The sequence below is a fragment of the Hemitrygon akajei genome, chromosome 14 (assembly GCF_048418815.1).
Source record: "Hemitrygon akajei chromosome 14, sHemAka1.3, whole genome shotgun sequence".
Classification (NCBI taxonomy): domain Eukaryota; kingdom Metazoa; phylum Chordata; class Chondrichthyes; order Myliobatiformes; family Dasyatidae; genus Hemitrygon; species Hemitrygon akajei.
Window position 1 is genome coordinate 49090638 of NC_133137.1, and position 20461 is coordinate 49111098.

The 20461-nt window shown below is 40.8% G+C and overlaps 1 protein-coding gene across 1 annotated transcript in view; it reads left to right on the top strand.

Moving 5' to 3' along the window:
- Window positions 1–20461, top strand: part of fgd6 (FYVE, RhoGEF and PH domain containing 6) — a 144085-nt gene that overhangs the window by 62250 nt on the left and 61374 nt on the right. The window contains exons 9-14 of the mRNA XM_073065985.1: window positions 12302–12352; window positions 12437–12495; window positions 12593–12664; window positions 14273–14341; window positions 15203–15286; window positions 19383–19462. Of these exons, the coding sequence (XP_072922086.1) occupies window positions 12302–12352; window positions 12437–12495; window positions 12593–12664; window positions 14273–14341; window positions 15203–15286; window positions 19383–19462 (415 nt within the window). The remainder of the gene's footprint in view (window positions 1–12301; window positions 12353–12436; window positions 12496–12592; window positions 12665–14272; window positions 14342–15202; window positions 15287–19382; window positions 19463–20461) is intronic.

Sequence of the window (20461 nt, forward strand, 5' to 3'; positions counted from 1 at the left end):
AAATACTACTTGAAGTGCTATCATGCTGCAACCTCCCCAGTTTAAAAGATTTCTTGCATGTTCAACAGTACCTGATATTGCATCCTTCTCTGCCTAACAAATTGATAGGTCAGGCTAATATAGCATGCTCTGAATTGGTCCATATCAAAATATTTTATGATCCAATATGCATCCTCATGCATTCAACAGGAACAGACAAAATTTGACTTCTAATATTCAATAAGCTTCTATCAGGTCCTTATCCTAATTCAGATTTTCTTATCAGCAAATCTTAACTGCTTTAAATTCATCTCGGATTTCCAGCTGGGTGCAGGTAACGATTTTCACCAACATTTTGATGACAAAGTCTGCCATCTTTATCAGGGATGATGCCTGGGCATGTCTAGTCTGTTGGTACTTTTACCCCTGTTGTCCATCCCTCCTGATAGTCTGTGAGCCAGTAGGGTTGGCCGGTACCATCTGAGGGGAGTAATGCTCATAGTGCTTTTTGGCAAGGTATACATCTCTAGAGATAGAAAATATGTGATAACATTGCGCCAGTGGTAGCTTTATTACTTCAAATAAGTAATCACTTTTTGTATATATTCCATATTAACATCAGTACAGCAGAAAAGGTAAAAAACCTCATTTGGAGAGATATCTGGAGTTTTATCAATGTCATGATATGTTCCATATTGTTGTATCAAATCAAAACAATCTTAAGCTTTTGTCATACCATATAGAATTACAGTACAATAATTCAAATGTGGGGTTCCACATAGCCCTAACCTAGGCCGCATTTGGTTGTAAAATGAATATATTTAATCAAAGACTGCTTTCCATACTTTCATAACCTATTAATAATCATAATAATTTTCCAAGTCTTCCACATCTTCATCTGAACTTTCCACACTCTCTGAGGTGGATGCCTGGTTCTCACAGTCTGCCAGTCTACACATGTCAGTACACCTGAGGCCATTTGCAACCCACGTACATCTTGGGAGTGAACATTTTTTTGGACAGTTAAAGGCCAGTAGATCCAGGACGGCATCGAGTGCTGGCTGGCCTTCCATCCAGTGCTCTACCATCTGTTCAGCTTCCTCATCTCTCTCCATCTTCCATCCTCTGCCAACAGGGCTTGGCACTTGTGGGTCCTTCTCCAAACATCTTCTCCATATACCAGCCTGGGGTAGTTGGCTCACAATGTACAATTTGTTAAGCAGTCCTTGCATGGTGGGAGTTGATGACTTTCGATTTCACTTTTTTTGGCACAGAAAATGTGATACCTGAGCTCATTGACCTTGGTGGTCGATGCTTTTGGGGCATACAGGAGACATGTAACTGCCTCCAATTTGTCCATCAGTTCTGGGGAGAGGTCCCATTCCTGACCCAACTCTAAGAATGGTGTCCTGAGTTTCCCTGTTGCTGGTCAGAAGTTTTAGAGCACTTGTCTTCCCTTTGCCTGTAAAAGCGGTGTCACATTCTGTATATGCGTGCAACCCGATGAGAGCCCTACAAACCTGTATGCCAACAGTGGCAGCAACCTTCCTGATGTCTACAGGCCTTGTACAGGTTCTAGTGACACACTTCTGGAACAATGGGACCTCAATCTTATCACAAAATCCTGAAGACATGATAAAGACATCTGTGTCTTCTGAGCAGATCACTACAGATTGGTATCCCTCTCTTGTGGCATGGGCAGCATGGAGAAGTAGGCGGCCATCTGCTTCTTCTTGTTGACACTGAAGAGCTGACACCTCCTCACTGTCTTGAGATGTGATACTGTAACATTTGTCATTCACAGCTGCATACAGAATCTTCTCCTGTAGCTTTGCTCTGTACTCCGCCTTCCTCCATTCCTAGACTATGAAGCTAATGAGACTATTTTTGTTACTGACTTTGGTCAGGAAACTCCTCCACTGCCTCACCATCTGTGTGCCTGTGAAACCTTGCAACTCATGACCAGTGTCTTCACCCCACAGAGATCTTTCACTATTCTTGATAGAATTCTCCTTGTATGTGTTGAACACAACATCCATTCTGCTAATCTGACTGCCTTTCCTCAGAGCCATACCCAGAATTGTTGTGGCAACATCTCTGAAAGTAACTTGATCACCTTTCACTCTTTGGACCAAGTTCATTCCATCGACCACTGTAGCAGAGTTTCCTGGGAGTTGCTCTTCTACTGCTACATTTTTCTGCAAGGTTGTGGCTAAAGTAGCTTTATTTGTCTTTCTCAGCAATCCTTCTGGTGTGGACAGGGCCTGATATGTGATGAAGTTTGATCTATGATCTTGTTGAAATTGGTTGCCTTGGCCCTCCAAACTTTGAGTTCCCTCTGTAGAGTTTGATTTTCCAAGACAACACCCCTTATGCTTCCACTTTCAGGAAGCATTAACAATTTTTCTTTGTCATCTGGAAATATATCTATTGAATTACCCAGCTCAGATTCCAGTTTCCTACAAATGTGCTTCCTTGTAGAATTTTGCAGGAGTGTAACTCCACAAGATAGCATGAAAGATTCAAGTTTCGTAACCAAAATTAGTGACTTGTACAATCATCTTGTTGGGTGTGATACTGTATCAGTTCTGATATACTTAAAAAGGTCTTTATAGGCTTCCCTTTCAATCCTTTTATACAGTTCATCAGCATGTGTTTCATCATCATTCTCTATGTACTCAGTTTCCTTTTTCTTGATTCTGGTACAATCCTTATAGCATGAAACATGATAGTGGGCCTCTGCAGCAACTATGTCTCTGCTTGTTACTGCTAGAATCTTTTCATCTTCCTTTTGGGTTGCACATTCCCGTAGTGTTTGGTCAGCTCTGAGTTGTGCAGCTTGTGTAAGATTTACACGTGACTTGGGGCCCTTCAGAAATTTCACCTTATTACAAAAAATGCAGATTTGATCATACACCCTTGCTTCTGATGAAGGTCTCCTATTTGGCCTTTTTGATGGACAGGTATTCTCACCAGCTTTATCAGTAATACTTTCCTTGGCTTTCCTTTTCAGAGTCTCTAAGTCTCTCTTCGTGGTGAAGAGGCTTCGGCATTATCGGTGACAGTAGATTCTTGGGACTTCTTTTTCTCCAAGTTCTGTAGCACCGTCTAAAATAGGGGCATAGTTTCTCACTTTGGCTGCTTCAAGTAATGTTTTCCAGGATTCATAGTCTTGAGGACTAACAAGATGGTCACCATCTTCTTTTGATGTTTTCCGGTGTATTATACACTGCTTCTTAATAGATTCTTTGTGCTTATGGCTCTCCATTCTAAAGCAAACTGATTCAGCTACTCCAGATCTAAATCTACTCTACTCTTCTCTCTCCTCTATTGTGCAGGACTATCCCACCACCACAATACCTGAAACAGAAAAAAATCACATTAACATTGCTGGTGAAAAAAGCACCTGCTGCAAAGGTGTATGTATAAATGGTGATATACAAGATATGAATGTGAAACAGAACATGGAAACAGAAGTACATCTTACGTAATGTATAGTCACTGTGTTGTCACTGCTAGTAATAGATAACATTTGTAGAGATGCTAATTTTAACAACTTTTCTGAAAAGCGTAGTCTGAGCTATATTCCTACCAATTTTCAAAGACAAAGCATCAGTAATAAGAGAGAACCATCAGTTTGAAGTAGAATGCTTTATTCTGCGCTATGTATAGTTTGGAAAAGTGTGTTTTGGCATGGGGTTATAAATTGAGTGATTACACACAGAAAGCTACCACAGCTGTAATGCTATCATGTATTTTCTAGCACCAGGGGTGTATACTTCGCCAAAAATCACTAAGAATTATTCTCCCCAAATGGTGGCCCAAATTTGGGGTCCTGGCTCATTGGTTAGTCCTCATCCAATCAGGTTTCCACTCTCCCACCTTGTTTACGATGGAATTCCAGTTCTTACTTGGAGCGAGGCTTTTGTCTTTGTTAAATTTCTTTTCCTCTAGTTTTATTACAATGGCTTCTTTCACAGGGAGTCCCAAAAACTATTGGTTTAGCACAATAGCTTTGTGCCGTTGAAGTCAATCCAATGGCCATTGCGAATGCAATGTTACGCTATCGCCAATTTCTCTGGGTAACCCAAACTGATACACCTCCTGTGCTCTTTGATGTTGGTTTCCAGGAAACCTGACAATGAGGAGGAATCCGCTGCTAACACCTGCCTTCCCTATTTCCAAGCTTTCTGGAAGGATTACCGGGATCCAGGATTAATACCATCCACAAACCCATAAGGAAGCTCAGATCACAGATTATGCAGGTCAAAGATGACCCGGGACTCAGGATTCCCTGCGAATGCTGAGCAGCATATATCAGCCAGATGGGACGTACGATGGAAACCCATATCAAGGAGCACAGGAGGTGTATCCGTTGGGCTTCAAACGTTCACCTCAGTACTGTTTAAATGTTGTGAGTCTCTGCCTCCATCTTCTCCTCAGGCAGTGCATTCCAGATTCCAACCATCCAATGGATGAAGTTCTTTCTCAGATGCCCTCTAAGCCTCTTAATCAGTCTAAAAGTGTGACCACTGGTTTTAAATACCTCTGCTGAGGGGAAAGATTTGGAACTGGAACTGGACTGGAGTTGGAATTGCTTTATTACTACCACATGTTCCAAAGTACAGCGAACAGTTTGTCTTGCATACGCTTTTTACAGGTTAATTCAACACACAGTTCATTGAGATAGTACAAGGTATAACAAGAAGTGAATGTAGAATGAAGTATAACAGCAGCAGAGAAAGTGCAGTGTCAGCAGAGATAAAGTACAAGATTATAACAGGATAGACTGAGAGATCAAGAATCCAACATATCATACTAGGGAATCATTCAATAGTTTCATAACAGCAGGATAGAATCTGCCCTTGATCCTGGTGGGCTTTCGAATCTGATGGAGGAGGGGGAAAGAGAGAACATTTGGGGTGGCTGAACCTTTGATTGTGCTGGTTGCTTTACTGAGGCAGTAAGATTAAGGAGTAAGATTTTATTTTTGTTTATTTGATAATGAACTTTTTGCATAGAATTGCTGTGTTTTTCTTGCAGCTCAATAACATGATTGATGTAATCAGACTTGCATAATTTTCTCTCACCTGAAAGGAAGGGAGAGTTTCATTCTGGATGCCACATCAGTAACTTAAGTTTTTGTTGGTTCAATGAAGCAATTTGGAATTTTGTTATATTTTGTATTATCATGCTGGGTTGCAGATCTAAGGAAGTAGCTGATTTATGTTGCCTCAGAGGATGTTCAATTTCCCAGCTCTGGAAGAGGGTAGTTACAATTTTATAGTACATACAGCTGTTGTTTAATGTACAAAGTGCAAGGAACCAGGGCACAATTTAAAACTAGTTTGCTTTGTACTGAAGTCCATTTCAATTCTGTGTTAAACTGAAACTGTGTTCCACCCCTTTCCCACACCCAGTTCTATTGCTCGTTCAATTTAGACTATTAAAGGTCGAGGAACTAATTTGCACAATGCTCTTGGCATTTATGCATGACTTGTAGTGCTTTCAGCAAGACCGAAACTATGCTTATATTGATGTGACATAAGACTGCAGGTTAATTCCAAAAGACTTTATAATGTAGCTTCAGTTCATTGATGTAATCTTGAGAAATTCTTCAGATGCTGGAAATCCAAGCAATACACACAAAATGCTGGAGGAACTGAGCAGGCCAGGTAGCATCTATGGAAAAGAGTACAGTCAACGTTTCAGGCCGAAATCCTTCAGCAGGACTAGAGAAAAAAGCTGAGGCGTAGATTTAAAAGGTGGAGGGGAGGGGAGAGAGAAACACAAGGTGATAAGTGAAACCTGGAGAGGGAGGGATGAAGTAAAGAGCTGGGAAAATGATTGTTGAAAGAGATACAGAGCTGGAGAAGGGGGAAGTCTGATAGAAGAGGACAGAAGGCCATGGAAGAAATAAAATGGGGGAGGAGCACCAGAAGAAGGTAATGGGCAGACAAGGAGATGAGGTGAGAGAGGGAAAAGGGGATGGGGAATGGTGAAGTGGGGGGACAGGGGACATTGAAAAATACCAGAATTTGAAAAATCAATGTGCATGCCATAAGTTTGGAAACTACCCAGATGGAATATAAGGTGTTGTTCCTCCAACTTAAGTGTGGGCTCATCACGACAGTGGAGGCAGCCACGGATGGACGTATCTGAATGGGAAGTGGAAAATGGGTGGCCACTGGGAGATCCTGATTTATATAGCAGAAGGAGCTCTCAGGATGAGGCTTTTCATATCAGAACAAAAGAGATATCCTCCTCCAAAGAAAGGGGCTTTCCTTCCACCATCATCAACCACATCTCTTCCACTTCACGCACGTTTGCTCTCACCCCATCCTCCCGCCACCCTACCAGGGTTAGGGCTCCTCTTGTCCTCACCTACCACCCCACCAGCCTCCGCATCCATCACATAATTCTTCACAATTTTCGCCATCTCCAACGGGATCCCCCTCCCCCCCACTTTCTGCTTTCTTCAGGGATCGTTCCCTTGTCCATTTGTCCCTCCCCACTGATCTCCCTCCTGGCGCTTGCACTTGTTCTGCTTGCAAGGATTACACCTGCCCCTACACCACCTCCCTCACTACCATTCAAGGCCCCACACTTCACCTGTGAGTCTGTTGGGGGTCATATACTGTGTCTGGTGCTCCCAGTGTGGCCTTCATTGTATTGGTGAGACCTGACAAAGATTGGGAGACTGCACTCAAGTTGGAGGAACAACAGCTTATATTGTGTCCAAGTAGCCTCCAACCTGATGGCATGAACATCGATTTCTCCAACTTCCAGTAATGCCCCCCTTCCATTTTCCCCTCTCACCTTATCTCCTTGCCCTCCTATCACCTCCTTCTGGTGCTCCACCCCCCTTTTCTTTCTACCATGGCCTTTTGTCCTCTTCTATCAGACTCCCCCTTCTCCAGCCCTTTATCTCTTTCACCAATCAACTTCCCAGCTCTTTACTTCATCCCTCCCCCTCCAGGTTTCACCCATCACCCGGTGTTTCTGTCTCCCCTCCACCCACCTTTTAAATCTACTCCTCAGCTCTTCTTCCTCCAGACCTGCCAAAGGGTTTCAGCCTAAAACGTCGACAGTACTTTTTTCCATAGATGCTGCCTGGCCTGCTGAGTTCCTCCAGCATTTTGTGTTACAGATATAAGCTTGTAAGGTTTCTCCCATCTGCATTATACCCTGCTAAATACAAAATTAAATGTTTCTGTTGTGAGCCAATCCTCTTTTTCTACAACTGAATGAGAGTTTCTGATGTAATTAGGTACTTGACTGATCATAATTATAGTATTACTGTATAAATAAAATTCAATAAATATGACTCAAAGCCATGCATTTCTGTAGCAACACTGCCACCTTGTGACTATTTACAAATGTTTAACTTACAAGTATATTCAATCGCATTTCTTGGCACTGAAATAAGGAACAAGATGATAGATCGATTGGACAGCCAGAGACTTTCCCATGCCGGAATTGGTTAATTTTAAGGTGATTGAAGGAAAGTATAGGGCAGGTGTGAAAGGTTAAGTTTTCACACAGAGTGGTGAGTGTGTGGAACACCTGCCGGGATATATAAACTAGGGACATTTAAAAAACTTTTTCTAAGAAAATTTAAGAAAAAGAAAAGATAGCCAGATGGATGATAGAAAAGTGGAGGGCTCTTTAAGAAGAAGGGTCCATTTGTTCTTAGAGTAGGTTAAAGGATGGCACAACATCGTGGGCTGCAGGGTCTCTTCTGTGTTCTATGAGACATTGCTGTAAGGCTTGAGTAAATGATTGTCTGGGTGTAACAGGAGAACTAAGAGAAAGAAACTAAAATATTGCAGTACTATAAAATATAGTTTGTAACTGTTACGTACCCCGTAACTGGGTCACTTACCAGCAAAGATAGAGAGGTCCGTTGAAGTCTGATGGTACTGTTTTTAACAGTATTTATTGATAAAAATACACAAAATAATATCAAGGCAAACTTACAGATAATATACATCGTCAATACTAAATCTAAAAGAGCGGGTCTAATAGTAATCAATAAGAAATAGCTCTATCGTTGTTTCGGGGATAATGTACTGTCCGATGGAAATATAAAAGTCACTGTAGTTCATTCAAGCTGCAGCTTTTGGGTTGGAGAAAAAGACGGGTTAAAACTTGCCCATTCCTTTTATGATGTCAATCCTTCGAGAGTCGTTGGGAGTTGATTTCCCCGTTGTTAGCTAAAAACCGTTCTCCCGTTGTTAGCTAAAAACCGTTCTGCCGTGGTACAGGGCCCACCGATTCCGGGGCAAACGGAAAGGGACGCACTTGGCCTTCCACTGGTTTTTGCTATTACGGGATCGTTAGTGTTTCTTCTGGTGCGTCTGAGAGGCTGTTCCCACAGACCCTCTTTTTATCCTGACTCACAGGGTCTCAGGTGTCAATCAGGGTGGGATGATGCAATCCCTCCACCAACCTCCCCCTTGGTTCATTGCCTGGGGCTTCGATGCATAGTACAGGATGCAATACACAAGTCCGTCTCCAAGAGACAATAGCCGGTATCAATGGGTCCGCCTTTCGGAGGCCAGGACACATTCCAACTCTTTGTGGATTCTGCATGTCTTTCTCTCATTTCCTGGGTCTCCTGAACTGACTTAATAGTGATCTTGCGATTCTCACAAAGGAGGGGGGCTACCCCGCACCCTTCGGCCCCTCAGAGCTGTGGCACATTCGTAACAGTAACAAGGATTTAATTTTGATTCACTATATCTATTTGATTTCAAACTCATTCTCAAGTCGAAACCAAGCAAATAGCACTATTAAAACATTCAAAAGTATGTGGTAGGAATGATCAAACATCAATGAAATTTAGCACCTGGCTTCATAAGGAGAGAATAGATCTGATAATGGAAAACTCAGTTAAAAAGGTAAATGAAGTAGCATCAAAGAAGGAATAAGATGCTTCTTGAACTATTTAAATCCAATGATAACAAACCAACAGATGGATTGTACAGGAATTGGCTGAGGCAGATGTAGTCTGCACATCTGCCCCGACACGCCCCGTTCAACGCTGGCTACCGTGACCCTCGATCAAAGCGCTCCGCACCAGCTCGCAAGGTCGATGATGGACATCCTGGTGGAGGGGCACAGGACTAGCTGCCTGTTTGACACGGGCAGCACTGAGAGTTTTATTGACCCGGCCACAGTGAAACGCTGTGGACTCGTGACACGGCCGGCACGTCAGAAGATCACCTTGGCTTCTGGGTCGCATTCCACAGACATCCGGGTGGGTTGTGTAGCGACATTGGTGGTGCAGGGCACAGAATATCGGAACTTTGCGTTCCTGGTCATGCCTCGACTGTGCGCACCTGTGCTATTGGGGCTGGACTTCCAGAGCCATCTCAAAAGTGTGACTATGGCATATGACGGGCCCCTCCCACCACTCACTGTCAGGAATCCTCAGTTTGGTGGGACTTCGCCATATACTCCGTTACCACACGCACATACACACCGAACCACACATCCCGCCCAGCACCATGCCGATAGCTGTGCTACTGACACTACTTGCAGCCTCTCCACCCTCAAGATCCCTCCCCCATCGCTGTTCACCAACCTGACCCCCGACTGTAAACCGGTGGCGACTAAAAGCAGGAGGTACAGCGCAGGGGACAGGGCCTTTATTCATTCAGAGGTGCAGCGGCTGCTCGGGGAGGGGATCATTGAGCCGAGCACAAGCCCATGGCGGTCCCAGGTGGTCGTTGTTCGGACTGGGCAGAAAAATAGGATGGTTGTGGACTATAGCCAGACCATCAATAGATTCACGCAGCTTGACGCGTACCCCCTACCCCGCATCGCGGATATGGTCAACCAGATAGCTCAGTACAAGGTGTACTCGACAATAGATCTGAAATCCGCTTATCACCAGCTCCCCATCCGCCCAGAGGACCGCCCCTACACCGCCTTCGAGACGGGTGGCAGGCTCTATCACTTCCTGCGCGTCCCATTTGGTGTCACAAATGGGGTCTCAGTCTTCCAGAGGGAGATGGACCGGATGGTGGACCAGTACAAACTGAAGGCCACATTTCCCTATCTAGATAACATCACCATCTGTGGCACAAATCACTCTCTCACCTAGATGGGGTCAGTTGTGCTGTGAGGATTACATTCCTTGACTTCTCTAGTGCCTTTAACACCATCCAGCCCAAGATCTTAAGGCACAAACTAACGGAGATGGGAGTAGACTCTCACATGGTGGATTGGATAGTGGACTACTTGACAGATAGACCTCAGTATGTGCGGTTGGGAGACTGTAGGTCTGACACGGTGGTCAGCAGCACAGGAGCGCCGCAGGGAACCGTACTCTCTCCGGTCCTGTTCACCCTGTACACATCAGACTTCCAATATAACTCGGAGTCCTGCCATGTGCAGAAGTTCGCTGATGACACGGCCATAGTGGGGTGTGTCAGGAATGGACAGGAGGAGGAGTATAGGAAACTGATACAGGACTTTGTGATATGGTGCAACTCAAACTACCTGCGTCTCAATATCACCAAGACCAAGGAGATGGTGGTGGACTTTAGGAGATCTAGGCCTCATATGGAGCCAGTGATCATTAATGGAGAATGTGTGGAGCAGGTTAAGACCTACAAGTATCTGGGAGTACAGTTAGACGAGAAGCTAGACTGGACTGCCAACACAGATGCCTTGTGCAGGAAGGCACAGAGTCGACTGTACTTCCTTAGAAGGTTGGCGTCATTCAATGTCTGTAGTGAGATGCTGAAGATGTTCTATAGGTCAGTTGTGGAGAGCGCCCTCTTCTTTGTGGTGGCGTGTTGGGGAGGAAGCATTAAGAAGAGGGACGCCTCACGTCTTAATAAGCTGGTAAGGAAGGCGGGCTCTGTCGTGGGCAAAGTACTGGAGAGTTTAACATCGGTAGCTGAGCGAAGGGCGCTGAGTAGGCTACGGTCAATTATGGAAAACTCTGAACATCCTCTACATAGCACCATCCAGAGACAGAGAAGCAGTTTCAGCGACAGGTTACTATCGATGCAATGCTCCTCAGACAGGATGAAGAGGTCAATACTCCCCAATGCCATTAGGCTTTACAATTCTACCGCCAGGACTTAAGAACTTTTTAAAAGCTATTATTAATGCTTTTTGAGATAGTGATTTAGATGCATATCATATTTTTTTTACTGAGTTAAGTATTGTATGTAATTAGTTTTGCTACAACAAGTGTATGGGACATTGGAAAAAAGTTGAATTTCCCCATGGGGATGAATAAAGTATCTATCTATCTATCTATCTAGTCAAACAGTACAACAGAGATGGGCTTGGTGACAAAGTAGAAATGTGATTGGTGGTTTATCTGTGGCTAAGGAAATAACACTGGATTGCCTAATAGAGCAACATTGCACAGAAAGATGGGAAATATCTTCATTCCTTATCTAGAGCAATACCTGAAGTTTAATATAGTCCTCCATCATTGAGTTGGACCTTAAAATAACAACTTTAAGTGACAGGAGCGAGGCAACTCTGGATTCATTTTGTAAGGAGTGAAGCTGACTAGATGAGGATTGTACTTTAATAGTAATAATCACAATTCATTTAAATTTGTCATAGTCATGACAAGGGGAAAACAAAATAGTTTATGGACAGGTCTTTGTGGAATGTAGATGTTCTCATTGTGACCATGTGGATATCCAATTTCCAACCACATCCAAAACAGGAACTGAATGGTAAATTAGTTAAAAGGGAATGGGTTTCAAGGAAATGTGTGCCAAATGAGACTAATAAGACTTTCTTGATAGACAGCAGGGAATCTATAATTTGAATGATCTAGTCTTAATGACATAAGGAACTACAAGGAAATAATGTTAATGTATAATTTTCCTCATTCGCTGTTCCTTTTTCCCTGTTGAAGGTATTTCTATCTTTCATCAAAAACTGCAGGCACTGACATTGCTTATTTTGTAGACATACAGAAGATATCCTTCAGATATCTTTAAATGATGGCTTCAAAGCCACCATTAGATTTGCGTCTTCATTTATTTGTTTTATTTATTTAACATTGGTTGCCCTCACAAATGGGCTTTTATATTAAGTGTAAATAGGCTTGTAAGTCATGGCTGAGATTGAACCTGTTTTTTTTAATCAAAAATCCATTGGAAGCATTTCTATAAGGACCATTGGATAATAGTCATCTACTTTGTACAAATCAGAGATAGAACCAAATGTCTTCCCTGTTGTGCTTAAGCTGTTTACTGGACAAATTTGCTGCCTTAACTACAGTTAAAAATTTGCTCCAACTTTAGGGCTTATTAAAAATGTTTGTTATATTTTACAGATTATGTAAAGAACCTGTCCAAGGATTGTGCAGATTATAAAGATACTCAAGGTACTTAACTCTTAACCATGTGTTAATTTTTTTCTGAATTTTCTGTCTTTTGATCATTAATTTCATTGTTTATATTTCTATCAGCTGCTCTTGCCATTGTTGTAGAAGTAGCAAACCATGCCAATGACATAATGAAACAAGGGGTATGTAAACTACTTTAACTACCTTCTGTGCCAGAGAATTGTTGTTTTTTTTTGGCTTGGTTGCTATAATCTTAAAGTTTATTTTTCTTAATTCCAGGATAATTTCCAGAAGTTGATGCAAATCCAGTATAGCCTTAATGGACAACAAGAGATTGTTCAGCCTGGACGGGTGATTATTGTTGATTCTTAGATGACACTTGTCTCTACACATTAAGGATAATTGATGTCTTTAGGAGGATCAAGTACTACAGGGATATGTGTATTTGTCAATTTTAAACCAGAGCCCCTATAGCTAATGATTATTCTTGGAATTCTAGACTTTTGCTGTGTGTAATATTTTGGTGACTGGGGATCATATTCTGGGAAATTTAGTAATTCAGTCGCTATACAGGTTTCCCCCGCAATCCGAAGGTAGAGCGTTCCTATGAAACTGTTTGTAAACCGAAATGTCGTAAATCGGAGAAACAATTGCCATTAATTTATATGGGAAACATTTTTGAGCGTTCCAAGACCCAAAAAAATAACCTACCAAATCAAAGCAAATAACACATTAAAAACTAAAATAACACTAACATATAGTAAAAGCAGGAATGATATGATAAATTTACATCCTATATAAAGTAGAAATATTGTAGGTACGGTGTAGTTTCACTTATCAAACTCGGGAAGGCAGCGAGCCAAAATCGATTTGGAGAAAAAAATCGGCACGTACACGCATGCGCAAACAACTGCCCACACAAGGCTTCACGGTCATTGTAGTCTTTCTCAGGGTAAACACGCTTTTTTTCGGAAAAGCGAAAATCCTCTTTGCTTAGCGAAAACAGGTACTAATGTAGGTCTTTCGTAACAGCAAGTTGTTGTAAGTAGAACGTTCAAAAAGCGGGGGCCACCTGTACCTTTTACAATGTTAACGTAATTGTTTTTCTCCTCCCAAATTCAAGGGGACTTCTAATCTACCAGAATGAAGAATCATACTGGCCTGAGCTCAGCTGTTTTTGTAGCTACATATTAGAATGGAGTACTGTTTTATGGCTTTAAAAGATGCCATAAAACAGTGGGACTTTATACATTGTGAAATGGTATTTGTATCTGTTCATCACTGTCATTTCTTCATATAGTTATTCACTGGGGAAAGCTTCCACTTACCCTTTAAATGACACTGGGAATTTTTACCGTCCAAAACATTCCTCACATTGTGCTCTTCTCTGAATCTAGCCCTGCAAGAATTTATAAATTTAACCACTTTCTTCATATAGTATAGTGAGCGACAAATAAATATTTGAATTGTTTTAATTGTATGCTATGTATCTGCCAAATAGATGATACAATATGATTTAGTTGAATAGAACATGAAATATTGGCTTTCTGATGCTGGACATTAGTTATATTTTCTTAGAAAAATGGTGAAATTTATAATTTAGTTAGAACATTATTTATTTTCAAATTAACTTGATATCCACTTTGTATGAAACAAAGAACAAATGACCAATAAAGAGATATACAACAAAGTGGTAAGCTTTCATCAAATCAAAAATCTCTAAATATTTAAATCTTGAAACGTTAGACATGCTTTGCTCTTTTTTTGGTGTGGAGTCACTTTTCACATGCTCCAGTACCTGCCTCTTGCTGTAAGGTAACAATTTTTGCCTTAAATCAATAATGATATTATGTAACATAATTTGCAATTATGTATTAACATTGGTGTTTACAAAGATGTCTGTTATGCTGGCTTTACATGTGTAACTAATACTATTGTTTTCTTTGTCCCTTTGTACAGGTTTTTTTGAAGGAGGGAACTCTGATGAAACTATCCAGAAAAGTTATGCAACCCCGAATGTTTTTTTTGGTAATTAGAAATTTAAATACTATTTATCTAAAGCAGCAGAAAGCAATAATTATTGTGTATATTTAATGAATTACAGAATGTGTAATTTTGTTAAACTAACAGTTGACCAGTGGACATTAATTTGTAGAAAAGACATGTAAACCACTCAGATTATCTAATATACTGTAAATCAATTTAATCAAAATGTTTTAACTATAATTTAATCTTACCATACTATATTATTTCTTGTAAAATGCCATTAAATGATTACAGGGTAATTAAAAAACTGATATGTCAGATGATAAAATGCTAGAAAGGTTCATTGTGAGATTGTGCAGTATCAGTAAGAGAACGTTGGAGGTCAGTCAGTGACTTGTCATTAAAATGGGGGGAAAAAGCCTTATCACAGACATTCCCTTCATTCTCGGCTCATTTTGTCTCAAAAAATTATTTATCTCTAACTTTCTCCAGTTTTCACAACAGATTGTTAACCTGAAGTGTTTACCTTATTCCTCTCTCTGCAATTGCTGCCAGAGCTGTTAATGTATCAGAGGAGCTGATTATTCTAATACATTGATTTTTTTTTAATTTTGCAATTCCTTTTTAGTCATTTGGGAACAAATCATTTAAACAAAAAACAGGAAATGCTCAGCAAGTCTGGCAGCATCTGTGGAGTGAGAAACTAGGATAATGTTTCCAGTTGATGACCAAGATGTTGTTGGAAGGTCATCAGCCAGAATTATTAACTCAGTTTCTGTCTGCACAAGTGTTGGCTGACCTTATTTCCAACATGTGTAGTAGTTTGCTTTTAGCAATCATTTCAGTTTCCAACCAGAAGCTGAGCTTTGGTTTTGAACACATGTGGTATGTTTTTATTTGTAGCTTAATGATGTATTGTTATACACTACACCTGTGCAATCGGGGACGTACAAGCTAAACAACATGTTGTCACTAGCAGGTATGAAGGTAAGTCATTTCTTTTGTCAGTTGTTGCTCTGGAGTACTGAATGCAGGAAACTGTGGCAAGAAGTTTTAATTTTGTATGTTTAATTAGAGTAAGGGGAACTATGAGGCTATCAGGCAGAGACTCTGAAGCATAAATTGGAAACAGATGTTCTCAGGGAAACGTACGGAAGAAATGTAGCAAATGTTCAGGGGATATTTGCTTGGGGTTCTGCATAGGTATGTTCCAATGAGACAGAAAGGATGGTAGGGTACAAGAACCGTGGTGTACAAAAGCTGTTGTAATCTAGTCAAGAAGAAAAGAAGAGCTTACAAAAGGTTCAAAGAACTAGGTAATGACAGAGATCTAGAAGATTATAAGGCTAGCAGGAAGGAGCTTAAGAAAGAAATTAGGAGAGCCAGAACTGGCCATGAGAAGACCTTGGTGGGTAGGATTAAGGAAGACCCCAAGGCACTCTACAAGTATGTGAAGGGTAAGAGGATAAGGCGTTAGAGAATAGGACTAATCAAGTGTGATAGTGGAAAAGTGTGTATGAAACTGGAGGAGATAGCAGAGGTACTTAATAAATACTTTGCTTCAGTATTCACTACGGAAAAGGATCTTGGTGATTGCAGGGATGACTTGCAGCGGACTGAAAAGCTTGAGCATGCAGATATTAAGGAAGAGGATGTGCTGGAGCTTTTGGAAAGCATCAAGTTGGATAAGTCACCAGGACCGGATGGGATGTACCCCAGGCTACTGTGGGAAGTGAGGGAGGAGATTGTTGATCCTCTAGCGATGATCTTTGCATCATCAATGGGGGCGGGAGTGGTTGCAGAGAATTGGAAGGATGCGGATTGTTGTTCCCTTATTCAAGAAAGGGAATAGAGATAGCCCAGGAAATTATAGACCAGTGTGTCTTACTTCAGTGGTTGGTAAGTTGATGGAGAAGATTCTGAGAGGCAGGATTTATGAACATTTGGAGAGGCATAATATGACAAGGAATAGTCAGCATGGCTTTGTCAAAGGCAGATTGTGCCTTACGAGCCTGATTGAATTTTTTGAGGATGTGACTAAACACATTGATGAAGGTAGAGCCGTAGATGTAGTGTATATGGATTTCAGCAAGGCATTTGATAAGGTACCCCATGCAAGGTTTATTGAGAAAGTAAGGAGGCATGGGATCCAAGGGGACATTGCTTTGTGGATCCAGAACTGGTTTGCCCACAGAAGGCAAGAGTGGTTGTAGATGGGACATATTTTGCATGGAGGTCGGTAACCAGTGGTGTGCCTTGGGGATGTGTTCTCGGACCCCTTCTCTTTGTGATTTTTATATATGACCTGGATGAGGAAGTGGAGGAAAGGGTTAGTAAATTTGCTGATGGCACAAAGGTTGCAGGTGTTGTGGATACTGTGGAGGGCTGTCAGAGGCTACAGCAGGACATCGACATAATGCAAAATTGGGCTGAGAAGTGGCAGATGGAGTTCAACCCAGATAAGTGTGAGGTGGTTCATTTTGTAGGTCAAATATGATGGCAGAATATAGCATTAATGGTAAAACTCTTGGCAGTGTGGAGGATCAGAGGGATTTGGGGTCCGAGTCCATAGGACACTCAAAGCTGCTACACAGATATTGACTCTGTGGTTAAGAAGGCTTACAGTGTATTGGCCTTCATCAACTGTGGGACTGTGTTTAAGAGCTGAGAGGTAATGTTGCAGCTATATAGTCAGAGGCTTTTTCCCAGGGCTGAAATGGCTAACATGAGAGGGCACAATTTTAATGTGATTGGAAGTAGGTACAGAGGAGATGTCAGGGATAATTTTTTTGTGCAGAAAGTGGTGAGTGAGTGGAATGGGCTGCCAGCAACGGTGGTGAAGGCAGAAACGATAGGGTCTTTTAAGAGACTCCTGGATGGATACATGGAGTTTAGAAAAATAGAGGGCTATGGGTAAGCCTAGGTCGTTCTAAGGTAAGGACATGTTCATCACAGCTTTGTGGGCCGAAGGGCCTGTATTGTGCTGTAGGTTTTCTATGTTTCTATGTTACTTATTTGCTTTCTCATTGTTGCTAAGATAGACCTGGTGGAATAAACCAGCTGTATTATTAATTCAGCATTTTGTGGCTGTTTACTGAATGCTACTTTGTGAATCCATTGAGAAATTAACTAATCTAATAGTTGAAAGAAAAGAATATTTCATCAACTGCCATGCCATTCGGCAGGCTCTCGTACCTCTCACTGGTTTGGAAGGCTATTGTCACCTTTTCAGAAGTACGTTCAATAGGGCAAAGTTTAAGTGTACCATAGTATAGATATTATATAGTGGATAAAGCATAACTTGTACTAATCTGTTATTGAAATATAAATACTGTGATGAAACAAAAGACTACAGGTTGAGTGCCCTTTATCCAAATGCTTGGGGCCAAAGGCATTTTGTATTTTAGAATATATAATGACTACTTGTGATCGCCATCATTTCCAACTCTGAATTTATGTGCTACCAGTGAGCAGTCTTCATCTTGTTCATCCCACATCTTTACTTAACATTAAAAGTTATTACATGCCAACAATATAATGAAAATATGTGCACAGGGTGACAAAAGCAGGATGGTATACCTGAATCAGCTGTTGTACAACCACAAACAACGGCAGGATTTCAGTCTCCACCTGCCATGCCATCTTTACATTTAAAAGTTACTATCCTCCATATTTGTATTTTACTTATTTTAGGTTTTATGTGTAAGGTATAGAAACAGTCAGCATTGTAGACTTATTCTGGTGCTAGATTTTCGGGATCAGCAGACACTTTAAAAATTTAATGTCATGCCATTGCTTAGGTTTCTGTAACCAGCCTGAATATTCACAATTACCTTCAATTTTCAGTTCATCATAATAAATCTTTACCTGTTTCATGATCAGCATACTGTTAAGCGATATCTGACACTGATGAATCCACTCTTTCAATACATGATTGAGATTTCATTTTTCACTGTACCATACAGCTTACTGTATAATATGGGACTATTTTATGTCATAATAACATGTTATTGAGCATGCGCTATTGGGTGTATATTGATCTGTATGTGTTCAGTTCGGATTCTGCCACTAAAGAAGCATGAAATTTAGCTCCAGTCTCTAGCGTTTTTATTTATAGTTTTGTTGTGTAATCTGGTCACATACACAACATTCACTTTTTTTTCCTATTTTTCATTAACTCCAGAGACCTGTGCATTGCCTGGGAACCTTCCCAGCGCCTTGTGCAATTTTCCATTTGTGATGTCAAGTCAGCACTCAAAAAAATATGTAATTTCAGAGGTTTTGGAGATTTTTTGATTTTGGAATTTTGGGTAAGGGGTACTCAACATGTATGAGGTAAAAAAAAAATGCAATTATAAGTATATTGAGTCACCTCCTGGTAACCTTACACCCTCAAGTTAACTTTTGAAAGGTAAATTGTCCAGTTAATGAATCATTATTTGATTTATTCTGTGCTATACTAAGTATGAGTTGCGCCGTTTCAGAGTCATTTACCACAGAAGCAGAATGTTTGGCCACTGAGTTCTTGCTGATCCGCAATTATATTAATTCTACAGTTGTATCATTTTGTTCTCCCCATATTTCTATCAATTCCCTTGCACCAGGTAAAGCTTAGTGGCCAATTGATCTACCTATCTATACATCTTTAGGATATGGGAGGAAGTTGGAGCACTTGGAGGAAACCAAAGCTGTTTCACCAGAAGATGATGAAAACTATAAAGATAGCATCCAAGTCACAATTGAACACTGCATGCTGAAGCAGTTACTCTAGCTATGCCATTGCACTGCCTCTTTTTTCCACGTTAAGAGACGTTACTTATAAGAACAGATGAAGGTGAAATTGCCACCAGATAGTACTTGAAGCTGACCCTTAAGATAATTCCTACATAATTGTTTATTGTCTGGATGCTACTCTCCAAACCAGTTTTTACAAGCAGTTGGGAACAATTTCATGGGAAGCCATAAAACTATTTGTATTCCTAACTCAGTTCATGTAATTTCATAGGCAAAAGTGCTAATGTTTGATTTTTGTTCACATTAAAAAAACAGTTTGAACCCGTGACCCATGTTGTTTACCATGTAGGTTAGCAAACCATCTCAAGAGGCCTACCAGAATGAGCTCAACATCGAAAGTGTGGAACGATCGTTCATTCTGTCAGCAAGGTAATTTCCCTCAAGCCAGATCTGAATCAGGCAAATGTTGTACTGAATGTTTCTCTGTCAGGAAGAAACTGTGACATATGTTGAAAGAAGATGAAAAATCATGGCATCTTGATAAATAAAACAATTGCAGCAGTACTCAGTGATGATACAGTAAAGCAGATGATGAGAGCCTACTAAAGGTAAAGCAGCTTACTAGCTCTGCTTCCATCATTTACCCATTTTATTTAACTCATGGGCCTCTAGAAACTCCTAATCAAAAACACCAACGAAACTTAAAACAGTAGGGAGTTCAGTATTGATCCCTAGGGCAAACCTTTTGGATCATTTTCCTCACTGAAGCAATATTTTCCAAAAAAAATCCCTGCTGCTACTTATCCATCAATTTCATTTCCCATCATCTTGTATGTCTGCAGTTGTGTCTGTCATTTTATTAATTATTTATTGCTTTCTTTCTCCTACGACTTCAGCTTTTTTTTTTACCAAAAATAGGAGCAAAAACCGTAATAGAAAGACATCTTAACTAACTTATGGTTAACTCTCAGAAGCTCTAACTTGCAATTTTTTCAGGGGTTTGTTGCATGCCATCAGTATATGTAGCTCTTTCCCCATAACTAGGGATACCTTGTTCCCTACCTTATTACCTTATCTTTATCTGACTGGTCAAAGCAGTGCAGAAGGTACGTAGGATGATCTTCTAATCGTCAAATCTCTTAATCCCCACATGTTGTCTTTCTAGTTCTTTTCCAACAAACTTAATTTGTGTAACTATGAGCACAATTTTTTTTCATGCAGCATAATTAAAGAATCCCTGGGGATTTATTAAAAATCAGCTGATAATCATGTCCCCAAATTACATCTCTGATTTACTGTATATGCTGCCTTAAAAATTCTGTACCTTTCTCCATTTGCCTCCTTCAGTCTTAAATAAGTATCACTTAAATGAAAGGAAAATCTTGCACACCTCTCCTCTGTCGAACAGCTGGATGGGAACAAACTCCT